Below are 19,893 nucleotides of genomic sequence, written 5' to 3'. Positions count from 1 at the left end.
AACAGCGAACCGAGGTGATTATATTAATTTGCCAAGATTGCACGAAAGAAGAGTCAAAAAAAAAGTAATAATAAATAACCAAAACTAATGCATCGCGTGACATGCAAAAAGCAGCACGCTCGACACGTACTGCAGATGCAGCAACAGTAAATACCATAGTTATGCCAAAAACAAACAAAGTAAAAAACAAAAAACGCTCAGCGCTTCGCTGCACTTAAGAGTACGAGTACGCCAAGCTCGAGACTCAGAAAACAGTAATCTACTCAACTCACCTTTCTTCGCCCCTCCACCACCGCTGTCTCACTATCACTATTATCCAACGCATTCTCAACCCCATCGCCTCCTTCATCATCAACGTCTTCGTAATCATTTTCGTCGCTGCAGCAGCTATCCGGCTCCGTTTCATTGCGCCAAATCACCACCGTCACATCGGTGGCACCACTTTGCCAATGTTCACGTATTTTTGTTGCGATTTCGAAGATTTTCTGTCCCAACACATCGTTGCCATTGAACTCCAATACTGTGTCGCCGACGCGCATGCCGGCGTCCTCTGCACTGGAGCCCTCCTGTATGCCACTCACCCATGGATAGGGATCCCAGGGTGCTCGACTCAGGTGCAGGCCAAGTGTTCCGTTCGGACAGGCGCTTATTTTGCAAATCTTTAACATTTCAAGAGGTTTGGCGTATTCCTACTTGCGGTGGTGATAATAACTGCAATAGAAAGAAAAGTATATTACTTTAAAACAATTTCAGAAAAGATGAACAGTAGAAGCGCAATAAATAGAGTAATACAGGCTCAATGTGAGGCAAAATTTCTCAATATATATATATGTTACCGTGAATGTCCGAAATTGGAGAATGTCGACTTTCACCGGTGAATGTCAACAGATACCAAATACGACGGTGAATGATCGAATATTTCATTACATCGTTGTACATTCGGGCCCTCTCCGGTGTGTATCGACAATCTCAGATATGCTCTGATGAAAGTCCAAAAAAAAAGAGGCAAAAAACAAGCGACTGGATTTCTCCCGCCAAATCATTTTTCTGCTCGGCTCCGTCAGCTGTATCAGTCCCTAATTTATACTAAATGGATACTGCAGTAAATCGTGATCTTTTTCTCGAAAATTTAAATGCATTAATTGCGGGTAAACGAAAAGATAATTATTTTTATTTTTCTCAAGAAAAGTATTCTGAAGTGGTTTCTGCTAAAATTAAATGCAAGATACCTTTGGATTACAGACGAGTAAAACGTCTTGATGTTTTAAAAATTAATGATGATAATAATTGTACCATTAAAACCTGGGGAAACAAACATACAGTATTATGTTACCAATGAAAAATTGTGCAGTATATTATAAAACTCACACCAGAATAGGCCACGGAGGAAGAACGCGTATGCTTAAAGTGTTGCAAGTTAAATACAAAAATATTATATTACATAGGTATGAAGTTGTAATTTTGTATTTAAATTTATGCAAACAGTGTCAAATGAAACACAGTGCACCTAAGAAAGGTATTGTCTGCAGTCAAACAGAGATTGGTGCACCAGCATTATTGTAATCAGATAATGGCAGAGAATTTAGTAATCAAGTGATATCCGAAATATGCGCTATGTAGAAAGATGTTAAAATAGTTCATGAAAAGACTTGCACAGTCAAACACAAGGCTCAGTTGAAAGGTCCAATCAGGATATACAGAATATGGTAACTGCTTGGATGAACGATAACGATACAAATAAATGATCAGATGGTTTATCCCTTGTGCAATTTGCCAAGAACACTACATACCACGAAGGAACGCGCCAAAGTCCTTATGAAGGCATGTTTGGCGTTAAAACAAAAAGAGGCAAAGCGTCGTCTTTTTTGCCTGGCGAACAAATCGCAAATATTGAAACTGAAGAACAACTTGAAGAATTTGCCAATACTTCTCAAATCGAAGAACAGCTTGAAGAAACTGTCAATGCTTATAAAAAAAATTGAGCGGTGGTCCTACTGAAAACCATATTCCAAAGAAAAAAATATTGAAGAGGACCTACAACCTGAAACGTCTTCACATCAAATTCTGACTGAAAAACACAAGTTGATTTCTACAAAAAGAGTTGCCGCGAAAGAAAATATACTACTGCAGGCAATAAAAATGTTAGGAGCCTCACAAAAACAATTTTCTCCTGCTCAAATTGGTGATAATGTATGAATACAAGTCCCTGATGTCGACCGCGGTTGTACAGATAACCGAAATGTGTTAGCGATTGTTGTTGGAATAGAAGACTCCAACACACGTAATCAGTTCGTAATTTGTAAAGAAAAGTTACTTTCCATAGATGAGATTTCTTCTCAAGAAATGTTGCTGAGAGAAGCAGCTGCAGCTAATTCGAGAAGCGGGGGACGAGGCTATAGACGCTTTCATTGCATAAGGAAGTGTTCTACAAATAAATACTGTTGTAAAAGCAAGGGACTCTTGCGCAATTAAAAGTGTGGGATAATTGTTAAAGTTGTTGCAATAAATACGATTTGAATCTAATAAGTAAGTATTTTTTTATTATAATACCATTATTTTCTTTTCTTAAGTCTTATGTATTCAGAAAGAGGGGCGAAAAAGTTACGCCATCCTTGTGGCGTTGTATAGCGACTGAACTACCGAGAAGAAAATAGAAATCTCCAACATGTTCAACATTTACCATTAGTGCATGGTCAATGTCAACATTTACCGGTATAAGTCAGAAATAAGGGTATTTAGCAAAAATTTCGGACATACACCAAGCGACTATGTGAATGTTGACATTCACCGGTAAAAGTCGACATTCTCCAGATTTCGGTGTTTCACAGTAACATAAGTATCGATACAGTTCCGAACAAGAAATGCGCAGCGCATAAGATGACTAGGTCATGTGATCCGTATGCCTGCTGACTGTACCGTGAAGAAAGCCTTGACAGGAAAGCTAATGGGCGTGATGGCCAAAGGCAGACCGAGGAACCGTTTAATAGACGCAGTGGAACACGATCTTAAGAAGCTGGGAATACGTAACTACCAGCAACAGCTCAAAGTAGACCTGCTTTAGAGGGGCATTTTGAGGGAAGCTTTGACGCATCCCGCGTTATAACGCTATGAAAGAAGAAGAAGAACTGTGCTCTGTTAGGGATGTTTTTTAGAAGATGTTAAAGCCTCAATATTTGAATATTATTTCGGGCATGTGCGTACCTGAACTGGCGCACACACGACGTAATCTGGAGGTACAATTTCACACACTTTTCTCTTATGTTCCCTGGAAAACTATTGTAAAAGAATTAAATTGATTTAGTGAGGCGACCCGTAATTCCGTGTTCCCTTAAGGCCCATTAGACGATGACTTTTTCAATATAAGGGGTTAAGAGTAGTCAAAGTTTTCAAAAAATTTGATTTAAAGTATAAAATCTTAAAAATGTGAAAGTTTGAAGTAAATCCGACAAATACTTTTCGAGTTATTCAACAATTAACAAAGGGCGTTCAGACGCTCTGGAGCAGATACCAAAACTTTAAATGCAGTTTTCTCTAAACTACGTTTTTTGACCTGGTGATTACGGTAACTTAAAACCACACAGTAGATTTCAATAAAGTTTTTTACTGTTTTTGAAAAACATAAAAAACTCGTGCGTGATCTCGCATTTTTTCAAAAATTTCGATTTTGAAGTCAAACTTCTTAGGCGTCGATAGACGAGCGAGAATGGAGAGTATGTCGTTTCAAGGCCATGCAACGTTTTGGGCATTTTCATTCCGCGAGAGAGAAAAAAGATGTAACGCAGAGGAAAAGGAGAGAGAGAGAGCTATACCTTATATTATATATTGTATATCTTAGATACACTTTAGGCTATTTTTCCTGAGTTTATCCTTGTGGTTGCTAATTTCAAGTGAGAAATAACACTGCCTATTTTGGCGCCTGTTTGTTGGTGCAAACTTGTAGGAAATACATTTTTGGTGCCTACTGTTTGGGGCTTTTCTCGGTCCCAATTTTTTTGGCGTTTTTTTTTTTTTGGTGCCTACTTTTTGCCGCTTATTTCTGTTCCTGGTAAGTACTTGTGCGTACTATAAAGTGCTGTCGCTTCCAGCGTCGGATTTATTGGTATTGCCTTGCGGTAATTTGTGCCGTTACTGCGGCGGAATTGCTGTGTTTGTGCGGGTGATAAACGCTTGGAGTAGTGCGCATTGTTGCCGCGGCTTGTGTCCGGCGTTTACCTACACCGGTCGATCCTCCTCCGTTTTTTGTAAATTTTGTCCATTTGTATTCTCTGCAAATGTTGTGAATTTAATTACATATTGTATATATTCTTTCTCTCTCTATCTCTCATTCTCTCTCGGGTCTCTTCCTCTTTTCTTGTCTTGAAAGTTTCACGCACTTTTTTCCCCCAATTAATTGTTGGTTTTTTTCTGGAAAATCTGAAAAATATTTCCTGAGACCGCCATATTCTCAATTTTTAAAAAAACAAAACAAGCTCCGATCAGGCACAAGATTATCTGTTAATAAAACTAATTTCTCTTGTCCGATTGATGATCTCCGCAAGCGACTTCTAGAGAAAAAGGATAACTTTTACAATTATTAATTTTTTTTTTTTGAAATTTTGCCAAAGTTAAGTCGAAACATGATGAATTAGTGCTATGTTTGTAATTTTTGTAAAATAAAGCAACTGACTAGCAAACAAAAATGATTGAAAATCATCATTTTTTCGGAAAAATTGTCATCAAGTTTTGAAAAATTTTCGTACATTACTCCTGCACCTGTAATTCATATATTTATGACGAGTCAAGTCAAAATAACCTCAAAACAAGCGAGAACTCCCAGATTGGCTGTCATAGAGAACTGGGTTGTCAATTTGAATTTATCCACCTCTAAAAAAAAATCATCCTTGATATACACTTTTCATTAGACTAGCATAATAGACATAGCTCAATAATACCTTACACATTATTTTCCAAAAACATAAAAGTATGTACTATGTATGTACGTTTTTGCTGTCACACCCTTTATCGCATACGAAGAAATCCCTATGGCCATATCAACAACCCAGGAAAGATACCATGGCAGCGGTGATAAAATTGTAATTTTCAGTGACACAGTCGATTGTCCAACGACCTGAGTGCACGAAACACCAAACCACAACAATAACAAAGCCAAAGTGAACAGCTGCTTCGTTAACGGCGACGACGTACCATCAACTTTGAGCAAAACTGCTTGTCACTTGGCACTCACCGCTCACCACCCCCCGTCTGCTGATGCGTGTTTGTTGACGTGAATTTAATTGCCGGTTGAATTGGCACAAAGCCTTCACCTACAAAAGTGATACGGACAACAAAGAAAACAAAAATCAAAAATCAAAAAAAAAAAAGTAAAACAACAGCACTGTTAACCCTTTTTAAGCAGTGGGTAGCCGCAGAAAAAAACCCAGTTACAAAAAATATGCACGTCCCTTGTCATTACAACACACGTGATTACACACCTGCACACATAACACACATAACATAACATAGCATGCATACACATACGCACTCATGCAAGGCCGGTTGTATGCACTTATTCGTATGCAGCAGCAAGCGCGTCCAAATGTTCATTTGTTGTTTGTTATTTGCTCGGTTGGCTGGCTCTAAACGGCAATTGGTGTTGTTTGGCGGTGTGCGACGTTTGGCGCTGGCCGATCAGCTGCCTAGGAATTGTTATTTTCACCTTGTTGGTCTGATGCAAAACTGTTGTTTTGGTTGAAAATCTTTGCAAATGACATCGTTTACAGGGCGATCACGTCGTCACCATCGAAAGTGAAGAGCGCGCGTCCAATGAACGCATTAACGGCTTTAGGCGTTCGGTTGGTGGCACTTGCGGTGATAGCGGAGCCATGCATGGCTTACGTTGTTTAGCTTTCGAATTTTTTAGGTGTGTTGAGGGAAGGAGAGAAAGAAATTAATACGATTTGTTGACCTTGAGATTAATGGGGGCAATGCAAAACGGTCGTTTGGCAGAGGAGTTCACTGAGATTCAATTTTAAGCTTTACAGTGATGGTTGAGGAACTAAAGAGGGACTCGTACAAGCTTAAAAAAGCTCAAATGCTTGGCTATGGGAATCTAAAGCCTGATGGCCATTCCAAATGCCCATTACATAAATGGTAAGTTTCAAGTACAAAGTTTATGTTGTAATCTTAAATCAGCGGTGATGCCTGGATCATGAAGAAGTGATGCATACCCCATAAAAGTAGCACAAGTTTCGATTATTTAGTTATTTATTATTGAATTCTAATTGCTTTTTAAAATTTGTTTAGTTTATTATCTATTTCATTATAATTTCTTTTTTTTTTAATCTTTTTATTTTGTTATTTTAATTCTTATTGTTTTATTTTTACTTTATTTTATTATTTAATTCGAATTGTTTATTTATTTAATCTTTTTTATTTAATTATTTAATTCTAATTGTTTTTTTTTATTTACATTTTCTTATTATATTTCCTAATTCTTATTGTTTTTTCTTAATTTTTTTAGTTCAATTCAATTTAATTCTAATTTTTTTTATTTTATTATTTTATTCGTATTGCTTTTTACTTTTTTTATTATTTAATTTTAATTCTTTTTTTTATTTTTTTATTTTATGTTTTAATTCTAATTCTTTTTTTTATTTAAATTTTCCTATTATATTTTTTAATTATTATTGTTTATTTTAATTTTTTTATTATATTATTTAATTCTAATTGCTTTTTTTCTTATTCTAATTTTTTTATTATGTTATTTAATTCAATTTTTTTTTTTTATATTTTATTATTTAATTCGAATTGTTTATTTTTTATTTACACATTTTTATTATATTTTTTATTTCTTACTGTTTTTTTTAGTTCGTTATTTAATTCTAATTTTTTTATTTTATTTTGTTATTTAGTTCTAATTGATTTTTTTTTATTTAAATTTTTTTATTATACTTTTTAATTCTCATTGTTTTTTTTATTTTTTTAATTCAATATTTAATTCTAATTGTGTTTTTTATTTAAATTTTCCTATTATAGTTTTTAATTCTTATTGTTTATTTTAATTTTTTTATTTTATAATTTGATTTTTATTTTTTTTTGTTATATTATATAATTCTAATTGCTTTTTTTTCTTATTTAAATTTTTTTAATTATGTTATTTAATTCATATTTTTTTTCTTTATTATTTAATTCTTATTGTTTTTTTTTCTTAGTTTTTTTATTTTATTATTTAATTATAATTCCTTTTTTTTAATTTTTTTTATTTTATTATTTAATTCTAATTGTTTTCTTTTCTTTATAAAAAAATCGACAAATTTACATCAAACTTTTAATCAGAGGTTTTGAAAGAAATTGGGGTACGTAGTTTCATGACCTAGTAATTTTTTTCTAAATTAATCATCCAATTTCGGCTTTGGATAACTTTTTTACTAATATAAAAAAACAAGAAACATTATTTTGAGTGATGGAGTCATTTCTTGGACCTTTAAAATTGTTTCTGTTAAATGGAAAAGATGTTATCGGCTATTGTTAATACATATTTGTGACCATATTTTATTGCCTCTTCCATGACTTTCGCCTTCCTCTCAAATCCTCTTCTTAAGGGCTACGATTATTGGCCTAAATCCGCTACTTCAGAAAACCAAAAAAAATGTCTGGGATGGTTAAATTGGGCAATCCTGCTAGACATGCCGCCAAATCTCCAAAACAGAAGAGCGTCTCCGCAAATTTTTATAGGAAGGCAATAGACCGCTCCCCCACCGCGAAACAATACTGAAATCTCTAGCAGTAGTTCCACGCTCGTAGGGAAACGGAGCGGTGTTGAGTTTTTAGTGCAGAGAGGCGAAAGGAAAGTCTCACACTTCGGTTTTCAATGCTTTGTGCGACCTCTACAAAAAAAAATCTGTGTGTGTGTGGATGTACCGTCTCATTGCAACCACCTGTTCACCGAACCTCGTTCATCCAATTCTGGTAGTGAAAAGCACTTATCATGGTTCTGTAGCGTTCATCAGTAACACTGATCGTATTGTCGATGACGTCCTAAAAGAAAAATACGGCCCAATGACTCCACCCCCATGAACGCCGCACGACACAGTGACGACGAATGGATGTATTGGCTCTTCGCGCATCACACGCGGATTTCAATGCTCTAAAAATGAAAATTTTTACATAGGTATTAGAGGTCGCCGGTCTCCAAAAGACAATAAGAAAGTTTTCACTGGCTCAGATGTTCACAGCAATAAAAAAAATATCATCTAATAAAACATATATTGAATTTTATTGAATTTTATTACTAACATGCAGGTCGACTTTGATTATTTCTGTGTTTTTATCAAGATTATCGGCATTATCGACATTTTCTTTGCCCCTACGTTGGACACCTTATCTAAAATCTTCGGTTGGACTATGACCCTTTTTCGCCCTTTTGAGGATCCTATTTAAAAGGTTACATCCATAAATCGATTGAAAATTAAATTTTAAGAAGCTACCAGGAAGCTCAAGTCGTTAACTATAATAGTAATATGCTAAATTCACTTACAAAGTTTTCGACTTCTGGCCCGACCCGGGTGCCCAACCGGGGGGTTAACATCAAAAATGTCTGAACGGAATGTACCATAAAACCATTCACAATTTTAGCTTGCTTTATCAAGGAAAAACTGTAAAATGCACGGAATTTTCTCTTTGTTGGCTTCCATCGTTAACTCCCTGTAACTCACATTTGAATTGAACCAAAAAAATAGCAAAGGAAACTTTTAATGTCAAATGTCAACTTGACAACGAGCATAAACTTGAAATTGTTTGATCGATACTTTAGAAGATATCGATCACTACAGCCATATACCTCAACTTTTTTGAGAGCCACCTACTTATGTATTTTTAAAGATATTTTCAAAACCGCCTAGTTCACTCAGCTCAATATTTTTTCGAAATATTTCTGTGGAAGTTATAGATTATAATAGATTTTATTCAGATGGATAAAGAGTACAAATTTTTTTTTGATATGAAAGTGATGCACTCTAATAAACAGATATTTATTATTGAAATTTCATTCTTATATCAAAAACTGGGAGGTATGGGAAAAAATTGGAGGCGGAAGTCTTAAAATATAAAAAAATTTATATTGCCGGAGGTAAAACTTCAACTTTTTTTGATGAGACATCCTACAAGGAGGACGCTTCGAAAGCCTAACCCCGTCAGTGTGGGACTTTAACCCGAACTAAACGTCCTACCGTCAAAGTACCGAGCCCCCGCCGGAACAACTGTTAAGTATCTCGTCGGGAGACGGTTTGAGCACTAAACTCAACGTCCATTACTGTACTGATGCAAAACCTCAAAAGTATCATATGCTTGTTACCAACCACTGTTTAGGTCATTTGATGAGAGAGCCACCACTGTCATAACAATACTCCCCCATCCACCATATCGCTGTCCATACCATAGAAAGGTAAGTTTGAATGTCCGCTATCGCCAGTTTGCCCGCATCCAAATAAATCAATCGAAACATAGTCCTACGGCACAACCGTTAATTACTACATCGCAGGAAGAGTGTAGACGATTGGCTACAGAACTTCAGCGATTTAGTGCTATGCTTTCACTTTTTCGCCTTCTCTCCATTTATCTAAAATCTTAGAATACGAAAGCTGACGATCTGCCTAGCGCGTCTATGTCCTTATGTCTGGGAGCATTATGCCAGAAACGACTAATGAGCGAATGTGCATATGTATGTTGCATATCAAGTTTCAGTACCTAAGGGAGGGTTTACCCTTGGAATTTACCATACATATTTCGATTGTAACTAAGAACTTGACTTCCAGGTAGCTTCATAGAATTTAATGTTTAATCGATTTATGGATATAACCTTTTAAAAAATACCCTTGAACAGGATGAAAAAAGACCAGACCCAATACCCAACCGAAGATTTTAGAAAAGTGTCTAACCGAAGGTTAACCCTGAATATTTTGCTAAAAAAGAGCTGAAGAGAAAATTGCTATAAAATATGTATCTGTGTTTTTTTTCCGCTGATCACGAAAATTGCTGCATCGGAGACAGTGCGGTAGGCTGACGCAACTCTGAGTGCCGCTGTTCGTTGCACAGCCTTCAGTACTGACGCGTTGGCTATGCAGTTTAGCACAACTCTCCAGGAGAATTGAGTTTGTGGCCGCCATAATTAGCTTTCTTTTGCTCTGCGTTGGCCCGCCGATGTTTGCCATTAATCTACTTAGCATTCTCATGGCCTTTTCTGCTTTGGTAGTCGCTTGAGGAATCTGGGCCCAGAAAGTAAGCTTGCAGTCAAGTTGAATACCTAAGTATTTCACTACTTTTTGGATCACTAAGGACGTGTCGCCTATATGCATGCTGACCTCGAGTGGCATGTGACCTTGTGTCGTAAGGATGACTTCGGTTTTATGTTTGACGAGTTCCAGGCCATGGTCCTCAAGCCATATTTGTGTTCTTCCCATGAACACCATATCAACAGCCAATTCAAATTATAAACGGACGCAGTATATGGGAGCTATCACAGCCCCACTTTCGGCATCTACCTACCGGAAAACGATAATATTTTCAGGCGTACGAAGTACCTTTACCTAGCTTTCCGGGGACTTCGGGGGTATCTCTTCGAGGACCCCCCGTTAAGCCTAAACGGCAGCCTGGCCAGAGTAAGCGGTCCTTCTCTGACCTTCGTATGGCTACCAGGATCCTGGAGCGCTACGGTGGCCAGAATGACCCTCAGTTATCTGAGAGGCATTCTCAGACGCTCGAGTGGGCCAGGAAGGTGGTCAGAGGAGCAGAGGAGGGCAGCGGAAAGGGAGTGGAAGCGAGCGCTCCACATCCGGGCTCGGGAGTAAAAAGGCAACGCTCCCAGGAGGAGGACGTCTCCAAAGAGAAGAGACCCAAGATTGGTGGTGGCCCACCAAAATCGTTTAGCGAAGTCGCTAAGCAGGCAAGCTCCATCATTCTCGGGGTGATGGACAGCGGTAGAGAAGACGGCGCTATCTCTAGGGAGGAGTGGAAGAGGGTAGCGTCCGCCATCTCTGCCGTATTCATGAAGGTGGTGAGGGAAAACCCTGGACCACCTCCAAACTGTGAAAGTGCCGGATGGCACTACGGTTCCTACAAGAGAATCGTCTGCGCTGACGAACGGTCAGCTTTGATGTATAGGGCGGCAGTAGCCTTGGTGGGAGAGGTATGGGAGGGAGCCAAGCTGAAGGTAGTGGACAGAAGGGATCTACCTGTGCGTCCGCGGGCACGTGTCTGGCTCCCCTCCGAACCCTCTGCTTCGAAGGAGATGGAGGAAATCCTCCGCTACTGTAACCCCAAACTTCCCACGCACAACTGGAGGGTGGTTAAGGTGGAGAAGACTGAGGGATCCTATCGGCAAGCGCTGATTCTGCTGAATGCAGAGTCTCTCAGTCCTCTTGCTGAAGCAAAGGGGATCATCAACTATGGCTTCGAGAAGGTAGTCCTTAAGGTCTACCATACCGATGCCAGAGGAGATGCCCCCGCACATCCGGAAGTGCTGGGAGAAGCAAGGCCCACAGTAGAGGAAGCTCCTGTGGACATGGAGGTAGATTCCGTCACGTCGGAGGGTGACAATGCTTATGACGTCCGCTCTTTACCGGGGTCCGTCATAAGCATCGGGTCGTTCTTCGACAGGGCGGAGGAGGAGAGGCTTCTGGCCTCGGAGAGCGAGGACGCCGTCCTGGAGGTGATGGAGAGGATCCTGGAGGATGAATATTCTTCAGATAAATCTTCAGCACTCTAAGGCGGCGTCCGCCAACCTACTTATCCACCTTGAGCAAGTTGGAGCTGATATAGTCCTGATTCAGGAGCCGTGGCTGAGCAGCAACGGCATTTCTGGGCTCAGGACGAAAAGCTACAAACTGGTGGCGTATAGCAGGACAGGTAAACCAAGATCCTGTATACTCATCAGGAGGGAACTTAACGCATTTATTTTGCCTAATTTCAGCAATGAAGACATTGTGACGGTGAGTCTGGAGGGCCCGGCTGGAAAGCTATGGCTGATGTCCGTATATATGGCACACGATGACGAGGTGGAACCACCTCCGGCGCTGCTAAGGGAAACCCTGGCTGAAGCAAAACGCAGGAAAATCGGCGTTATCATAGGCACTGACGCGAACTCCCATCACACCTGCTGGGGAAGTTCTAACATCAATGCACGAGGTGAGTCACTTTTTGACTATATTTTAAACGAGGACTTGTTTATATGTAACAGGGGTAAGGACCCCACTTTTATTACCGCAGCCAGAGAAGAGGTGCTTGACCTTACTCTGGCTTCTTCCTCACTGATAAACCAAATCTCTGATTGGAGGGTGCTAAACACTCATTCCTTCTCGGACCATAGGTACATTCAGTTCTCTCTCACTCAAACTCGTCCAATAAGATCCCCCTACAGGAACCTGAGGAGGACGGACTGGGATGCATATTATAGAAATTTGCTGAGCTTACTCCCCAAGGCACCGGGAGGAAATCTAGATCTATCGGAAGAAACGATCGACGAACTGGTGGAAACTTTCACCTCAGCTTGCAACACGGCCCTGGAAACTTCTTGTCCAATAACAGTTTTTCCCAGGAAGGAAAAACCGCCCTGGTGGACAACGGAGCTATCTGAGCTTAGGGCCTCATGCAGACGCCTTTTTAGCAGGGCTAAAAGAATTAGGTCTCCCTCGGGATGGGAGCTGTATAAAGCAGGGCTAGGAATATACAAGTCCGAAATTAGGAAGGCTAAGAAGGACTCCTGGAGAAGCTTCTGCGAAAGCGTAGAGGGCTGCCATGAGTCCTCCAGGTTTAGACGAGTACTCACGAAGAGTTCCGCTCCCTTGGGGTACCTAAGAGACGAATCGGGGCGTTGGGCGATGAGCGGCGAGGAGTCACTGAAGTTACTTCTCGACGCCCATTTTCCGACGAGCCCAGCACCTAGCAGCACCGGCCTGGAGAGCACTTCAACTTGCATTCCGGACCGGGGCTGGTTGCTGGATAAGCGTCGCCTGGCTTGGGCCATTGACTCCTTTAAGCCCTTCAAGTCTCCTGGTCCTGACGGCATCATTCCTGCCCAACTACAGAAATCTGTGGAGGTATCATGCCGTTGGTTGAGCCCCATCTATGCGAGCTGCGTAGCCAGGGGCTACATACCAAGATAATGGAGGGCCGTGAGGGTTGTCTTTATACCCAAGGCAGGAAAGAGCTCGCACGTCTCCCCTAAGGACTTCAGACCAATTAGTCTCTCATCTTTCTTACTGAAAACCCTTGAGAGACTGATTGACCTGCACATAAGAAGCGAAATTCCTCGGGGCCGACTGTCGCATACTCAACATGCTTATTGCAAGGGTAGATCGGTGGAATCTGCCCTACATACAATCGTGGAAGAAATCGAAGAGTCTCTTCTTCAGAAGGAGTTTGCGGTAGGCGCCTTCCTCGACATCGAGGGGGCTTTTAACAACGTCCTTCCGGAGGCAATTACCAGGTCTCTAGGTAAACTAGGGGTCGAAACCGACCTTATAAGACTTATCCACAAAATGCTTAGCGACAGAACTGTCACGGCAGAGTGGGGCGGTATCTCCATCCACCGGCAGGTGAGTAGAGGCACTCCGCAAGGTGGGGTTCTCTCACCATTCCTCTGGGTGGTTGTGCTAAATGATCTGTTGGAGGAGCTGGTGAAGGGAGGCTGCAGGGTAATTGCCTACGCGGATGACGTGGCACTAATTGTTAGAGGAAAATTTTTGGATACTCTGTACAACTTGATGCAGGGATATCTGAATGCAGTTGTTAGATGGGCAACGGATTGTGGCCTGTCGGTGAATCCTCTTAAGACGGAGCTCGTCCTATTTACGAGGAAATATAAAATACCCAGAGCTCAACTTCCCTCAATAGGGGGCGCTCCTCTGATGCTTTCTGACAAAGTGAAGTACCTTGGTATTATCCTTGACAGCAAGCTTACATGGAAGCCCAATATTGAGGAAAGGGTGAGGAAGGCAACAATCGCTTTGTATAGGTGCAAGGGCGCAATTGGCAAAAGATGGGGCCTCTCGCCTCGAGTTGTTTTCTGGCTGTATAATACCATTGTAAAGCCTATCTTGTTATATGGAGTCATAGTCTGGTGGAACTCACTAGAGAAGACGACATTGGTGAAGAAGCTGGAAAGAGTTCAGAGGTCGGCACTCATTGGAATCAGTGGGGCGCTTCGAACGACTCCTACTCTGGCGCTCAACGCAATGTTAAATGTGGTACCCGTAGATATCGCAGGCAGAACTGCCGCAACACGTACCGCAATCAGACTGAGGGGCTGGAGCTATAAGCTCAATCTCCCTTATGGGCACTCAAGCATCCTCAGAAACTTTGAGTTCATCCCTCTGTCAACAGACCAGTGTATACCCTCATTTAGTCCGACCGGAACATTCACCACTCACATCCCGTCAAGGGAAGAGTGGACGGGGGGCTACACTTGGGGGCAGGGCCTGGTGAACTTGTTCACGGATGGATCGAAGTTGGAAGGAAAGGTTGGCGGAGGAGTCTTTTGCGAAGGGCTCTCCATCAGACTTAAATTCAGGCTACCGGACCACTGCAGTGTGTTCCAGGCAGAGGTAGCCGCAATCAAGGAGGCAGCTGATTGGCTGCTCAAATGTGTACTAACAGTCAAGAAGGTAAATATTTACTCCGATAGCCAAGCGGCAATAAGGGCCCTCGGGTCTATGACGGTGCATTCGGAATTGGTCAAGGAATGCTTGACCTCACTTTCGACTGCGTCCGAATTCTTTGACATCAGCCTCATCTGGGTTCCCGGTCACAGCGACATTGCGGGAAACTGTGAGGCGGATGAGCTGGCTAGACAAGGGACATGTGAGGTGATTTCCCCGCGGAGGGAGAAAATTGGAATCCCCCTGACGCAAACATAGTCATCGTTCATAATCCGCACGCTCCTAACCTTCCCATCACCACCTCTCCCCGCCCTCTCCCTGCACCTCATCGGTCCTTCCCCTCTCCTCACTTCCTTGACAATGGTATCACAAAGGACGAATTTCTCTTCGTCCAAGTGTGCCCACTCCCGGGGCAACCATACTAACCTAACCTAACCTAAGTACCTTGAGGAATTTCAGGGAAAAACAATATAAAGAGTTTAGTTTGTATAAGAAGTGACACGCCCACTTTTCTGCATTTACATAACAAATAGATTTGAAGCATCGCTTTGATTTCATAACTACAACTATTTGCTCATTTGCGAAAATAATCCCATTAACCAAAACGAAATGTTCACACATCTCTGCCTGACCTCAGACAAGACACACACACACACACACGTATGCGAGAGATACGTAATCCCTCGACAGCCAGTTTACCGCTTGAAGTTAACTTCACGGAACTCAGCTTTTGCTTATTTTTACAATAATAAACATTTTTGTTTTCATTTGCCTCTCCGCTTTCATATCTGCGTCATTATCAGATATTCATTATTCCCTGCTTAAAAAGAATTGCCGAAATATAACAAAAAAGGCTGTACAGCAACTTAAAGTAATGGACGTGACTATGTACGCATAGTTGTGTGTGCAGCGAACACTTGAGAAAGGGGGAAGTAAATATTACATATATTTTATTTGTATGTCTGTATGTATGTATGCGTACATACCTACAAGCAACTTCGCCACTGACTCATCAGAAAATGTAATCGAGACCAAGCGGACGTACTCAAGTGATATGCGGATTTCAACTGTAATCACGACAGCAGCAACAATAAGCGCAAAAAGATGCCCGTACTTTAGGCAAGTCAAACAGACAGCCAGACACATCTACTGTGCAAACTACATGTGCGCATATGTATGTACGTGTGTATTTAAGCGCATACCGGAACTGCGAGAGCAAACGTAGTGAGCAGCGCCCAAGCACACTTAAGATCACAATAATAAATAACAGCATCACAATAAAAACAACGCACGAAATGTAAAAAGTAAAAAAAGAAAAACAAATTAAAAAAAAGAAACACACAATCCGCAAAACCTGTCGGACAGCAAAGTATTAAGTAAGTAAATGCGCAAACCAGACGCATTAAAATGCTTGCACACACACACACACACACGAGTCTCGCTCACTTTACTCACTCAAATGTGCAGCATCAGCTCATTCAGCGATATTCGCCGCACGCCGAGTTATTCAAGTAGTGCACTGTAGTGTTGTGGTATTAATATGAGCAGGAAAAGTTTTGTTTTTGGTACACCTTTTTTCGTGCATTTTTTTCTTCTCGCGGCCAACCCTCGTAAGTGTTTGTGCCGTGCCGCACTTAAGCGTGGCCGATCGGCGGAGTAGGTACCCACAACAGCTGACTGCACTTCATCATTTATGATGTGTTCATAGACGGGTGTGAACAAAAGAAAACAATTTATTTATATTGCTTAATGTATTTCCTTTAATTATTTCCATTTTTTTTTACTATTCAGTTTCAAGTTAATTTCCTTCATTGTTCAACACTTTTAGAATTTCAGCTCGCATATTTCGCCTCACTTACGCTCAGTTGTCAGTCAACAGATTTGGCGCGAGTTAGCTCGCTACACATCCGCATAGAATGTTGTTGAAAGGCAGTTAAATGTTAAATGTGAAAAATGCTAAATCAATTTTTTTTTTGCTTTATTAATAAAAAATGTTTGATCATCGACTAGGCAATAATAGTTGGATCGTACTTGGGGCACATACTGTAATGTGTATTGTATCGGCTTTAAGTAATACATACATAAATATATAAATACATCGCATTCACGAATAGAATTCAAAATCAATAAATAAAAATTAAATAAAAAATACGCGCATCTGTGTATAGCTGATTAATGGTTCTTTTGAAGAAAAGGATTATAGGCATAAAACAGACTCGGAACCACTTTTAACAAGATTATGATCAGAGTGGGCAATCAAAGTCACAGTCTGGTGAAGTCCATCCCAATTTTTTTTTTCAGGCATAACAATGCGAGATCATTCATAATTTGTTATTAAAACATATGGGCAAAAACATGTGGGCAAAAAGTATGGGGAATTTATTTGTCAAACTTCGCGGGATTAAAATTTCGCTCTAGTTATTTTTTTCATGAGTTGGCAGCACTGTTAGTAACATCTGGGCCAACTTTCATGTGAATGTCATTATCAGTAATATATTTACGCTTGTGTTTACCAAACGACCAAGAGTGCATTTTTCGATTTTTACAATGTCTGATTTGATTGAGCAGAGAGTGCCATCAAATTTTGTTTGCGGAATTAAATTTCGGCTGCGGAAACGTTTAGCATGTTGCAGAAGGCATTTGGTGATTCGACCATGTCGCAGAAAAATGTTTATAAGTGGTACAAAGACTTCAAAGAGGGTCGAGAACGTGTTGATGACTTGGAGCGCTCCGGGCGACCATCGACGTCAACAGATGACCAACACGGCAATAAAGTGAAGGAGTTAGTGCTCAAAAATCGTCGGTGGACTTTTAAAGACCTTACTGATATTATCGGAATATCAGAAGGATCTGTGAAAACCATTTTGAAAGACCATTTGGGCCTACGAAAAGTCAATTATCGTTTGGTATCGAAAACTCTCAATTTCTTGGAAAAAAGTCGTCGCGTTGATGTGTATGAAACAATGCTTTCAGACTATCAGGACAAGCTCAAATGCATCATTACGGGAGATGAGACTTGGATTTATGCTTACGACCCTGAAACAACCGACCAATCAAGCGAATATCGTGCTAAAGGCGAGGCCAGACCGAAAAGAGCACGTCAAAGTCGTTCAAAAATAAAGGTCATGATGACAGTTTTTTTCGATTTTCGTGGTGTGGTACACCATGAATTCCTTCAACCTGGCCAAACTGTTAATAAGGAATATTATGTGAGCGTTATGCGTCGTTTACGTGAAGCAATTCGTCTAAAAAGACCAGAATATCACACTGCACTCGTTCTTCGTGACCATTTCGCGAAAAATTCCACGCATATCGTTCCGCAACCACCGTATTCGCCTGATTTGGCTCCGTGCGACTTCTGGCTATTCCCAAAACTCAAGAGACCACTCCGGGGAACGCGTTTCGAGTCGATTGAGGAGATAAAAGCTGAATCGAAGAAGGTGCTGATGGCTATACCGGAAATGGGCTATTTGGCATGTTTCGGGGATTGGAAAAATCGTTGGCATAAGTGTATTTCATCGAGAGGGGATTATTTTGAAGGAGATGAAATTGATTTACAAGAATAAATAAAGATTTTTCATTTTACAACCAAATTCACCTTACTTTTTGCCCACAGTAGTATTTATTTAGTTATCTAATATTTACTTCTTTATTTTATTTATTGCATCCCGAAAAAGGAGTGAATTTCATTAATTGGTGACAGCTTAGCTGCAAGCCAATAATTTATAACAGGTACAAATTATTACAAGTAAATATTATATAAAATAGTTAACAGTTTTACAAACAAGGAAAACGTTTCGGACTATATGACAAGAACTGAGTAAAGCTGCTTTCTGCATGTCGAAAATTAAAGATTCTGCGAGTTGAAGAGTTTTCACGTTGTCTGCTAAGTTTTTATGCACGAGTCAGTGAGCTGAGATGATAATTGGTAGTATGTACCGGTATATACCTATGAAATGAGACTTTTTTTCAATTTCAAACATGATAATCGGAAGGCGATAAATCTGGTGAGTAAGCCGCATGCGGTTCCCAATCGTACGACTCCACCAATTTCCGGATCGCTCTTGTTCGATGTGGCGGTGCATTGTCATCAAGAAAAATTACTTTGTGACGCCGACCGGCATATTCTTCGGCGTTTTCGGTGCATAGCGCTGTTCAAATCGGCCAATTGCCGTTGGTAGGGCGCACCGTCAACTGTTTCACCTGGTATTAATAGCTCGTACCAAATCATACCTCGCTGATCCCAGAAAACACACAGCATTGCCTTGCGGCCAGAGCGATTTGGTTTGGCCGTTGTTTGCCAGTCATTTGAGATTTATCGATCAGGAAAATGTGCCTATTGTGTTCTCTCGTTGCATTTGTTAAAATTGTTCGGTCATAATGCAAAAGGTAGTTGGAGTCTTCTTGAACAGGTTCTGGGATGTATCTGAAGTGCGGTATTTTACTTCGATTAAAGTTGTACGTCTGCGTCAGTTTTAGATGAATTATTTTCGCGATGTCATTGTGTCGCTTCAGGTACATAGAGTTTGCCAGAGTGGTGCATCCCGTTAGCACGTAATCTAATATCTCACTCTGACTATTGCATCTGCGACATCTGCTTGCAGCGGCATTTGGATCTTGCATTACATATTTAATGTAATTTATTATTGGAATCGCACCATCTTGTATGGCGAAAGTGGTACCCTCCTTTTCGGCAAATATCGACCTGTTGGTAAGCCATAAGTGCGACAATTATTGGTCGACATGTGGGCTCAGCAAGTCTTTTCGAAACACTCCATGAACAGCCATTTCAGACCATCTTTGAACCTTTTCATCTGTTGAGGTTGCGGTCCTGATTTCGTAGGATTGATTCATCCGAAGTGGAGTGTACTTATCATTCGCAGGAATTGTAGCCTGGTGCAGATCGGATTGGGGGCACTTATGTTGAAAGTATGCTCCTATGTTTAAGATAAGTTTGTCATGCAGTGTCTGCCGACCACTTTTCTTAATATCATCATTCGAACGACAGAGCTTTTTGGATGGCGTGACTTGTATTTAGTCATAATTGTACGTATTTTTCGCTGCAGATTTTCTATTTCAGTAGATGACCATTTTCCAATTCCGAGGCTATACGATACCACAGGGACGACAAATGAATTAATAGCGGGGATTTGGCTTTTGCCATTAAGTTGTGAACTCATTTTAGCTGTATTTTATTTATTGTTTTATTTATTTCATTATTTTTTTATCTAGTTATGTTTCATATAATTTTCCATCTCTTAGT

At 40.4% G+C, this 19,893-nt stretch overlaps 2 protein-coding genes across 2 annotated transcripts in view; one reads left to right on the top strand and one right to left on the bottom strand.

Moving 5' to 3' along the window:
• The window catches only part of LOC129240867 (putative mediator of RNA polymerase II transcription subunit 12), a 123,613-nt gene that overhangs the window by 85,022 nt on the left and 18,698 nt on the right, over positions 1 to 19,893 (bottom strand). Inside the window, exon 2 of the mRNA XM_054876910.1 lies at positions 273 to 711. Within this exon, the coding sequence (XP_054732885.1) occupies positions 273 to 668 (396 nt within the window). The 5' untranslated portion in view covers positions 669 to 711. The remainder of the gene's footprint in view (positions 1 to 272; positions 712 to 19,893) is intronic.
• On the top strand, positions 10,661 to 11,710 carry LOC129238546 (uncharacterized; the record flags this gene model as incomplete). The annotated part of the gene is made up of 1 exon (XM_054873606.1): positions 10,661 to 11,710. A coding segment is annotated over exon 1 (1,050 nt), but the record flags the coding sequence as incomplete, so codon positions are not given.

Source organism: Anastrepha obliqua, chromosome 1 (genome assembly GCF_027943255.1).
Source record: "Anastrepha obliqua isolate idAnaObli1 chromosome 1, idAnaObli1_1.0, whole genome shotgun sequence".
NCBI classification, from domain to species: domain Eukaryota; kingdom Metazoa; phylum Arthropoda; class Insecta; order Diptera; family Tephritidae; genus Anastrepha; species Anastrepha obliqua.
This window is presented reverse-complemented; position numbering and strand designations above follow the sequence as displayed.